Raw genomic sequence first — 11,682 nt, 5'->3', positions numbered from 1 at the left:
TCTTTCTTTATACATACATACTAGTTACGAGTATACTATCTCTTTATCAACCAGTCTATATATTAGCAGCAGACACAGTACAGTGCGGTAGTTCACGGCTGTGGCTACCTCTGTGTCGGCACTCGGCAGCCCGTCCATAATTGTATATACCACCTAACCGTGGTTTTTTTTTCATTCTTTATACCGTCGTCATACTAGTTGTTACGAGTATACTACTATCTCTTTATCAACCAGTGTACAGTGCGGTAGTTCACGGCTGTGGCTACCTCTGTGTCGGCACTCGGCAGGCAGTCCGTCCAACCATAATTGTATTATATACCACCTAACCGTGGTTTTTTTTTCATTCTTTATACCGTCGTCATACTAGTTGTTACGAGTATACTACTATCTCTTTATCAACCAGTGTACAGTGCGGTAGTTCACGGCTGTGGCTACCTCTGTGTCGGCACTCGGCAGCCCGTCCATAATTGTATATACCAGTGACCTAACCGTGGTTTTTTTTTCTTTCTTTATACATACATACTAGTTACGAGTATACTATCTCTTTATCAACCAGTCTATATATTAGCAGCAGACACAGTACAGTGCGGTAGTTCACGGCTGTGGCTACCTCTGTGTCGGCACTCGGCAGCCCGTCCATAATTGTATATACCACCTAACCGTGGTTTTTTTTTTCTTTCTTTATACATACATACTAGTTACGAGTATACTATCTCTTTATCAACCAGTCTATATATTAGCAGCAGACACAGTACAGTGCGGTAGTTCACGGCTGTGGCTACCTCTGTGTCGGCACTCGGCAGCCCGTCCATAATTGTATATACCACCTAACCGTGGTTTTTTTTTCTTTCTTTATACATACATACTAGTTACGAGTATACTATCTCTTTATCAACCAGTCTATATATTAGCAGCAGACACAGTACAGTGCGGTAGTTCACGGCTGTGGCTACCTCTGTGTCGGCACTCCGCAGCCCGTCCATAATTGTATATACCAGTGACCTAACCGTGTTTTTTTTTTCTTTCTTTATACATACATACTAGTTACGAGTATACTATCTCTTTATCAACCAGTCTATATATTAGCAGCAGACACAGTACAGTGCGGTAGTTCACGGCTGTGGCTACCTCTGTGTCGGCACTCGGCAGCCCGTCCATAATTGTATATACCACCTAACCGTGGTTTTTTTTTTCTTTCTTTATACATACATACTAGTTACGAGTATACTATCTCTTTATCAACCAGTCTATATATTAGCAGCAGACACAGTACAGTGCGGTAGTTCACGGCTGTGGCTACCTCTGTGTCGGCACTCGGCAGCCCGTCCATAATTGTATGTACACTGCAGTGCCACTCCTAGATGGGCCCGGTGTTTGTGTCGGCCACTAGGGTCGCTAATCTTACTCACACAGCTACCTCATTGCGCCTCTTTTTTTCTTTGCGTCATGTGCTGTTTGGGGAGGGTTTTTTGGAAGGGCCATCCTGCGTGACACTGCAGTGCCACTCCTAGATGGGCCCGGTGTTTGTGTCGGCCACTAGGGTCGCTAATCTTACTCACACAGCTACCTCATTGCGCCTCTTTTTTTCTTTGCGTCATGTGCTGTTTGGGGAGGGTTTTTTGGAAGGGACATCCTGCGTGACACTGCAGTGCCACTCCTAGATGGGCCCGGTGTTTGTGTCGGCCACTAGGGTCGCTTATCTTACTCACACAGCGACCTCGGTGCAAATTTTAGGACTAAAAATAATATTGTGAGGTGTGAGGTATTCAGAATAGACTGAAAATGAGTGTAAATTATGGTTTTTGAGCTTAATAATACTTTGGGATCAAAATGACCCCCAAATTCTATGATTTAAGCTGTTTTTTAGTGTTTTTTGAAAAAAACACCCGAATCCAAAACACACCCGAATCCGACAAAAAAAATTCGGTGAGGTTTTGCCAAAACGCGTTCGAACCCAAAACACGGCCGCGGAACCGAACCCAAAACCAAAACACAAAACCCGAAAAATTTCAGGCGCTCATCTCTAATTTAAACATGGTACTAGAATTTTTAAGATCGTACCTTTTCGAACCTTTGGAAAGGGCAGACCTTAAATGTGTGTCCTGGAAGACAGTCTTGCTACTGGCATTGGCTTCGGCAAGGAGGGTATCGGAATTGGGAGCCCTATCCCGCAAGAGGCCTTTTCTGGTTTTCCATGAGGACAGGGCAGAACTCCGTACCAGGGCAGAGTTCTTGCCTAAGGTGATTTTGGGTTTTCACATTAACCAACCTATTGTGGTTCCATCCTCTCAGATGTCAGAAGGTGACAGCTCCCTGGACGTTGTCAGGGCATTAAGGGTTTACATACAGGCTATGAGTTCCCTTAGAAAGTCTGAGGTTTTGTTTGTGCTGTATAATGGTCCTAAAAAGGGTTGGCCAGCTACAAAACAAACCTTGTCCAGATGGATGAGACTCACCATCAGACAGGCCTATGTATCCAGTGGTCAAAGAGTCCCGTTTCGGGTGGGTGCTCATAGCACCAGGTCGGTAGGAGCTTCTTGGATGGCTGCCAGAGGAGCTTCTACGGTCCAATTTTGTAGAGCTGCAACATGGTCCACTGCACACACGTTCACTCGTTTCTACAAATGTGATACTTTTGCGGCTAAGGATTCAAATTTTGGCCATTTGGTTCTGAAGGCTTCGGACAGCACTCAGGGAATCTGGATGCCCACATCGATGCTGGCAGCCTACGTGTTTTTGTTATTTGGTTCAAACACGGTTTTTTAGATAACAGTTTGACAGTTACTTGGTTGAAGTTTTAAGTCATGGCGTGTTCGGTTCCTTCCCGGATGTTTTCTTTCATATTCCCTTTTCTCTCTGTCAATTTTTCAAACTGGAGGGATAGGGGGGCATGAAGGGGGAGGAGCCAGCTGTACACTGCAATTATTTTATATATATATTGTGCCACCTCTGGTCTCCATTATTCACACCACATCTGTCTAAGTTCCAGTGTCCCTGAATGGATTCAGAGAAATAAATTTATCCGTAAGTAACAAAATCTTTTTTTCCTTAAATATATATTTTAAGGAAAAAATTTCAGAAATATAATCTGGAGTCCTTGGACACCCCCTTCCTCCCCTAATGACCAATTGAGCAATTAGAAACTTCCAATTAGCTCAACTACTTTCTGATAGAATGGTGATCCGGAAGAGTATCCCTGACATGCTGAAGTGGCTTAGTCCTCCACAAAAAAGACTTATGTGTGTGTGTGAGAGATCAGTGTGTGTGACCCCCAACAGTGTGCAGTCACTTATCTCACTCTGGCCGTTTTCAGCTTCTTCGATGAGAGTGCAGCAGCTAGTGTGGAACGTGGAGCATATAGAACCAAAGCACAGCGTAAAGTGCCTGAAACAGGCAAAACATTTTTGTATTTTTTTTTACTCTCCGCCGCCCCCCCCCCCCGTGTGTTTTGGCCACACAAATCCGGTCACCATTTTATTTAAAAATAATAATAATTGCATACTTGGGGGTATCGGGAGTGCACATACCTGCAGTAATACAAAATTGGTTGCGAGGTCCACATTTTGGTGGTAAATCCTGCATGCTGTAATCCCCAATTTGGTTTATTTTTGTGTTTTTTATTTTAGGAGCTTTTTCTTGAAATCACAAAATAAATTGAAGACAACACACGGTGAAGACCGCAATATCAAAAAAAGCACATCACACCACTGAGCAAAATTTGTTTTTTAATTTTCTACATTTATATTTTACTGATCATTATTTTTCTTTTTATTTAATCAGACAAGATTTGAGACAAGAAAGGGGAGCAGGGAGAAGGATCTGGCTTTTAAAAAAAAATTATATTTCTATTAAGAGTGGTTAAACGCCTCACCTACAAGAATATACTGCATCTTGCAATTAAGGGGTTAAAACAATCTTGCTCCCTGCCCCCCTTTGGGGAAAACTCCCCAAATATATATATATTTATATATACACAAGCAATTATAACATCTTCCTATATCAATCATAAAAATATTTTAGGAGCCTACCCTATAGAACTAGGGAGATGTCCATATTAATTATAGCTTTGTGTTAAAAATATAGGGCGGATAGCCTATGTTTCTTATTTGTAAATGATTTACATATTACATGTTCAGTATTCAACCCCCTTCTTTGTTGTAAGATGTTCACCTTAACCTAAAAGGAGTTAAGACATAGCGAGGAAATAAAGGAAAAACATGGACGCTAAATTAAAGACAACCATATGTAAGATCTACAATTAACGTTAACTCAATTTTCACACAGATGTTACAGACATAGCTTAGGTTGACAATAGTGGGTGTAGTTTAGAATAATGTTTGAAGTAAAGAGTAGAGGGGGGAAATAAAGGCTTCACAGGTTATTGATGATAGATATGAGTAAGGTACACGGAATGGAGTGTGCTGGTTGGCTCAGACATGCACTGACTGGCTGGTCTCTTACTATAAACATGCTCCACTCATGCCAGTGGTAAAGTAATCAATCTTCTAAGCTTCTGAAAGTCACATCATCAGCTTGGCATTGAAACACCTACATTTGATTCAATTTGTAATGTTCCATTGCAGTACTGGCAGTCTTAGCCAGTTAGCATCATGCACAGTCACAAAGGGAAGGTAAACAAGACCAGATTTAGACACCACACTGAAGTGCATCAACCTCAACCAAGAATACAAAAAAAACCCACAATGTACAGAAACCGTTCTAAAGACTTGAGATTTAAAGCTTGAATCATTTCTTCTAAATCACCAGTCATTTAAATATGTTCCTGTAACACACAGAAAGCATGCGCTTGTTCATATGATACAAGGGAAAAAAAAGAAATCTTATTTTCTTCTTTTGAAATCAGTACTCTTATATTCCTTACAGAGCGGGGGTAAAAGACAATATATGCACATATTTGTTTCCAGTAATAAGTTAATGAAAGTGAAACCACCTATTGGTCTAATACCAGCTACTCTGATACACAGGGGGTACAAGAGACTGGCGTCATACTGTACAAGCCGTAAGGAGAACTAAGCAGTCACTGAACAATACCATACTTATCCCCCCATTTACCTGTGGACTTCCAAGGCTGGTCCTGATTACACATTTTATAGGTAGAGCAGGCAATTTACTATCTGATATTATTCCATGGGACACCTTCTTGCAGTACTTAAATATGGCTATATAATGCTCAATGTTTCCGTGGCATTACAATGTGAAGAGAACTGGTAAGGTCATATATCCTCACAAAGGACACATGGAATGGAGTAGCATCCCTGAAAGACTGTAGCCATCTCAGCTACAACTACATACAGATACAGCAGCTCTCTCTCTCTCTTTTGGTCATACATAACTTATGATATTTTCAGAGACGCGTGTCTGTGCATAAGGTTTAAACTGAAACAGGAAACAAAAACAGAGGGAAATGTTGGCCCTCATTCCGAGTTGTTCGCTCGCTAGCTGCTTTTAGCAGCATTGCACACGCTAAGCCGCCGCCCTCTGGGAGTATCTTAGTTTAGCAGAATTGCGAACGAAAGATTCGCAAAATTGCGAATAGAAATTTCTTAGCAGTTTCTGAGTAGCTCGACACTTACTCTGCCACTGCGATCAGTTCAGTCTGTGACGTCAAACCAGGAACGAAACGAACACACCCAGCGTTCGCCCAGGCACTCCCCCGTTTCTCTAGCCACTCCCGCGTTTTCCCCAGAAACGGCAGCGTTTTTTCACACACACCCATAAAACGGCCAGTTTACGTCCAGAAACACCCACTTCCTGTCAATCACACTCCGATCACCAGAACGAAGAAAATTCCTTGTAATGCCGTTACTAAAATACCTAACTTTTGAGTAAAATAACTAAGCGCATGCGCTCTGCGAACATTGCGCATGCGCAGTAAGCGACTAATCGCAATATAGCGAAATTCGACAACGAGCGAACAACTCGGAATGAGGGCCCTTGTGAGAACAATCTGCAGTCATACAGAGTAAAATCTTGATCAATTACAGATGACAAAACAATGATGGAAATGGAGGAGGTCAGGAAGGGAATCAGCAGTGTTCACACTTGCATTGTGCCAGTAGGACATGTGAAGGAGTCTTACTCCTGACCAAATCCCTCTGTCTCTTCTATTGCAAACAGCAGTTTTTCTTTAAGCTGTTCAAAACTTTTATAAGGCGGGAGATCCAGGCGGTTAAAGCTGAAAAATAAAAAGGAGAGTTATGCAATGTTTTTTTTTTTCCTGGTGATAAAACTGCAGGGGAGCAAGTTGAAATTTCACTATATACAAATTAGGCTCAGTAATCGATATACAGGGGGAATTCAATTCCAGGCAAGGGGTTCAAATTGCAGTTGCCACATCGGCACCCATTCTCAAACCCTCCGACCAGCAGCACGATTTTGCACAAAAGTGCTTGCTACCATATGGGGGGGGGGAGGGCGGTGAAAACTTTTGTACAAGAACCTGCTCCCATAACGTGTGAAGGGATTCAACAGCAAGTGAATTCCCCCCAAAGTGTTTACTTTATGTCATGCACTGAAAGAAGAACAGCTGATATTGGTACATAATGTGCTTGTCTCTATTTGTGCCCTTTACCTCAATGAAAAAAATGCAACACAAACACATAAGATTCCAGGTAAACCTTGGATCAGCTTTATAAAAGCACCTACAGTACTTGTGTTACCTCTATCTGCCATAGTTCTACTTCCATTGAGATAGGTACAAGTGAATAAATACTAATTATATTTTTTTTTTTGCTGTGGTCATAGGATCTTCAGGTTTATGGTCAGTGAGCAAAATGTGGCCCTATGAGCTTACCAAACGATGAACGTTGCAGTCACTAGGCTGGATTCAAATAATATCGCACCCGCTATCACCTATCGGTGATAGTCAAATGTGCCCCCTTTTCACGCTGATCGCGCTCATTACAGTCTGGTTTAGGCGCGTCATGCGCCTAAACCAGACTAAAGTAATGGGCACGATCGTGAAGAGACCTGTTTGGGTGCCCAAACGGGTCTCTTTACACGCATTTCAGCTCGCTACCTCCGGAGGGTAGCAAGCTGCAATGAAGTTGTCGCACCCGTCAGCAGTAATATTAGAATACCGCCAGCGGGCGTGATCACGGCCGGAAGGGGGAGCTGACATTTGAATCCTGCCCAATGTTTCATAATTCCTCTTCCCAGAGCACTACTATCTGTCTTGTTTATGCGATCCTTGATAAAATAACTTGGGGCTGAGGCTCTCATTACCTTTTGGTGAGTATGAAATCACTCTGTTTGTCTAGGTCCCAGAGTATATACAATATAGCTAGACTTACCATACTATCCCCTTTAAACCAGGACACTCATGAGTTACACAGGTTCTGTGTCTCGCTGACTTCAAGCCTGCATTTCACCTGACTTTAATCAGCCACAGAACCTGTGTAATTTATGAATGTCCTGGTTTAAAGGGATAAAATAGATGGCAGTCAAATCCATACATTTGTTTTAAGCCCGAACGGACAGATAAGAAAAATTAAACTACGTCTTTCCCCTGCATTAGGTATAATCATGCAAAGAAACTTATATACTGTAGCAGGCATTTACCATGTGTGACTCCTGGGCAGCCAGTTTTCCTTTCCAACCTTCTCAATACAAAATTTTTGAGGACCATTGCTCCCTATAAAATAAAGAAACTCTATACAGTAATGCAGGCACAAAGGACAGATACATTCACAGGTTTATCTGAGATTTTTCCATGATATAGGATTCCTTTGGCCAGCTGGCTGAAATAATGTTGAAGAAGTCTAAACACATCTCGAGCAGTCAGTTGTCTAACTACAACCTATGCATTACACTTTTCACTGTACGGACAGCAAAAATTGTTGCTAAACTTTGCACACCTTGTGTTTTGTGGTTAGTCCTAAGGTCCTGCATACAGATGGGTCCTCCGTTATCTTGACTGTTTCTGCGCCTAGGCGGACGTTTAGTCACTCCTAGGCGATAGCTTAGATTGCGGAGTTTAATCGCGCACAAGCGCGTTGAGGCCCGAGCATGCAATACACATCTCCACCACTGGGTGGCTAATGCTCCACTAATCCAGTACTTTAATTTGAATAACGGCGGATTGATCTACAGTACAAGCTGTAGCAAATGGTCAGTGACGACTGTAATGTTAATATACAGTCCTGTACTGCATACTGGATGACCAATGGTCAGACAGAGAGTTAAAAGGCCGTGGATTACTTCAGGAAAGAAGAGGACCGATGATTAATGGATAGTAGGTGAGTATATTGGAATTTTGGATTTACAGGTAAATGTATGGATTCTACATGGAGAAGGGGACGTGATTGGCCGGCGTGGGAAGTAGGTAAGTATGTATGAGTGTGTAAGTGTGTTTTAATAAAATTGTACTGTCATGGTGTGTGCGTCTTGTTTTTATTTAGGTATTTCTTTTGTTGTAGAACTACAGGTACCAGCGGGCCCGTTATTTCCCTGCATGCTAGTACTTCTGGTTGTCCAAGTACCAGCAAGCAGGGGGGAGGCTTGCTGGGACTTGTAGTTCTAAAACAAAAGACTATATACATACATACAAAAATGAAGTGCAAAAGAGCGCCTACTGGTGTTTAAATTTAAACTAAAAAATTGGATAATTCACCCTGTGAGACGTGAGAGAGTGTAGAATTTCAGAGTATGACTTATCTCTTTACACGTCTTCAATTCTGATGACACTTTGGTGCATGTAAATTAAAACAGAAAGAAACATGTGTGTGTACTGTACAAACCAATTACTCTTAATTAGGAACCTAGCTGGTCCCAATAACCGAATGAGAGCATGGTAACATAAAAAGATTTAACAATTTAATAAACAGTCCTGAAGCAAATGTAGGTAACAAACGTACAGGATAAACAAATAAAATCAGCTTATCAGTACACTCTGGGACAATTCATGGTTTAAGCAGCAAATCCCAGTTTCATAAAATTATGGCGAGTAAGTAAATATTCCTGAAGCAAATGCAGGTAGCAAACGTACAGGATAATTGAATAAAAACAGCTAATCTGTCCACTCTGGGAAGTTCAGGGTTAAGCAGCAAGTCCCAGTCCCAACGCGTTTCGTCCTATGGCAACGGACTTCATCAAGGGGATGCATAATGAGAGCAGAGCAGGAGTTAAATAGCAAACATACAAGGGTCACACGGGACAGGAAGTGTGACATCACTTCCTGTCAAGAAATTGAGAACAGAGTTTATATAAAGATAAAGGGGACCAACAAAAGCAATCTAAAATAAAGGTCCAGATGGTGTAAGGCCCAGTATTGTAAAGGGGATAAACTAGTATAAAAACGAGTACTTAGAATGTCCTAAAACGCGGTAATAAGCCGCGATAACGTCACTTCCGCCGGAAACGTGTAAACCGGGAGTCCTCTCTTGTGGCTTTGAGGCGCAGGGTGAGTCGCGCCACGTCACTTCCGCCGGATGCTGATGTCGAGAACGGGGGCGGTAGTCATGGGAGACAGTGCTGGAACGCACTGTGAGCCGCAATTTGTCACTTCCGCTATGACTTGCGGCGACGGAACGTCACTTCCGGTCCGGCTTTAGTGTAAAAGCTTGAGCAGTATTATAGTCTTAGGGTCATTTCCGGGATATTGTGAAATGCACGGCCATTTTTCTAAGGTTTTCCTCAGGCCACTTCATACTTTAAAATGTACTGAAACGCACAGCCATTTTTAGACAAAGAAATAATAATGAAATATATTATTCAGAGATTTATTATTATTAATGCACATATAGTATATTAATATTCATAGTGATGTGAGTCACATAGTATAGTGGTAATTTATACAGAAATAAAAGATAAGTGTGTATAGAGGTGGATGCATGAATCTAGGATGAATAGCAAGTGAAAAATTGAGTGTACAAGAGGTAATTGTGATATATTACAAAATCCAATAATATTGTAGAGATAGTGTTCATTGAAAAGGGGCAATTTCGAAACCTTCGTTAAAGCCAAGGGGTGCAAGTGTCTGTAGTTCAAAGATCCAAAACATTTCTCTCTTGGATAACTTGTTCAGAATATCGCCACCTCTTACTCCAAGTTCGACAATTTCGATACCTTTGAAAGTAATTTCCTCAGGATTTGACATATGTGCTTCATGAAAATGCCTGTAAATTGCATGTGTGGTTATCTTGTTTTTGATGTTCCTTACATGCTCCTGAATACGCAATTTAAGTACTCTTTTGGTTTTCCCAATATACTTTAAGCCACATGGGCATTCCAGGAGATAGATAACCATTGTGGAATTACAGTTTATGAAATGCTTGATTGTATACTCCCGAGAGTTTTTACGATCCCGATGGACCAGTTTACAGATATTGCAGCTTCTGCATTTATAACAGCCCTGGCATTTTTTTTGTCTGGTGGGTTATGACAGGTTTAAGTAGGCTTGGTGCCAGGATCTCTTTTAGGTTCCTTGTTTTCCTGTATACTATTTGGGGTTGAGGAGACAGTATATCTCTTAGAACCGGATCCATCATTAAGATATTCCAATGTTTATTGAGAGACTGGCGGATGATTTTTTCATGGCAGTTGTAAGTTGTGATAAATGGGGCTGTGAACTTTTTCTCCGTCAGATTAGTATCTGTCAAGTTGTTAAGTTCTGGATTGGTACGTGTTTTTGTTAAGGCTTTTTCAATGACATCCACTGGGTACTCTCTCTTTAAATCTATCGGCGTAGATTCTAAGTTGTTTGGCTTGGTCCTCAATGGAGCTGCAGTTTCTCTGTATCCGGTGAAATTGGGAGTATGGTATATTAGTTTTCCAACTCTGTTGGTGACAGCTTTTGAAGTGAAGATAGCTGTTAGTGTCCACTTTTTTGATGTGGTTGCAAGTTGTGATCTTTAGGTCTTTTGAGGAGAGTGTCAGGTCCAGAAATTCTATTGAATCCTGGTTATGCTTCTCGGTGAACTTTAGGTTAAACTGGTTAGAAGAGATGTTTTGAAAAAATTCCAGAAAAGATGATTCTGTTCCATCCCAAATGATGATGATGATGTCATCAATATACCTTTTGTACAGTATCAATTGACTGGTAAATGGATGCTTCCTGGATCTTAGGATCAGTATACAGGAAGGCAAAATTGTGACATCTCTATACAAAAAACCAACCGACCGCAACACCATCCTCAGATATGACAGTTGCCACCCACTATCTACTGTCAGGAGTGTACCTTATTCCCAATTTCTGAGGGTGTGTAGAATTAATAGTAACATAGACGGAAGAGATAAGCAATTGGATGAAATGCAATCTAGATTACTTGCTAGAGGTTATCCACGACAACTTTTAGCCCAGGCTAGAGAAAAAGCTCTTAATAAGAATAGAATTGATAGCTTGAAACCAAAGGGTGCCAAAAAATTGGGTGATGTCATCCCCTGGGTGTGTGATTTTAATGCACACAGTAATCATACACAAAAACAGGTAAAAAAATTATGGCCATTGGTATTAACTGATCCTGATTTGTCTGTGTTCCGCCATCAGAGAGTGATGCCTAGTTTTACGAAAGGGCGGAGCATTAAAGATATGGTGGTCAAAACCGACATGGCAAAATTCAAGGAAACTCCTAAGCATTTTTTGCAACGTGAGAATGGTTGCTTTAAATGCACGGGGTGCACGACCTGTTCTCACATGTCGGTGGGAGATCACGTTACACATCC

At 41.5% G+C, this 11,682-nt stretch overlaps 1 protein-coding gene across 1 annotated transcript in view; it reads right to left on the bottom strand.

Annotated features, from left to right (window-relative positions):
- Positions 1 to 3,708: 3,708 nt before the first annotated feature.
- Positions 3,709 to 11,682, bottom strand: part of ITCH (itchy E3 ubiquitin protein ligase) — a 287,604-nt gene continuing 279,630 nt past the window's right edge. Inside the window, exons 12-13 of the mRNA XM_063963188.1 lie at positions 7,582 to 7,654; positions 3,709 to 6,196 (exon numbers count right to left, since the gene is read on the bottom strand). Of these exons, the coding sequence (XP_063819258.1) occupies positions 6,097 to 6,196; positions 7,582 to 7,654 (173 nt within the window). The 3' untranslated portion in view covers positions 3,709 to 6,096. The remainder of the gene's footprint in view (positions 6,197 to 7,581; positions 7,655 to 11,682) is intronic.

This window comes from Pseudophryne corroboree, chromosome 3 (assembly GCF_028390025.1).
Source record: "Pseudophryne corroboree isolate aPseCor3 chromosome 3, aPseCor3.hap2, whole genome shotgun sequence".
Classification (NCBI taxonomy): Eukaryota; Metazoa; Chordata; class Amphibia; order Anura; family Myobatrachidae; genus Pseudophryne; species Pseudophryne corroboree.
The sequence above is the reverse complement of the archived record's forward strand: the minus strand, read 5'-3'. Positions and strand labels throughout refer to the sequence as shown.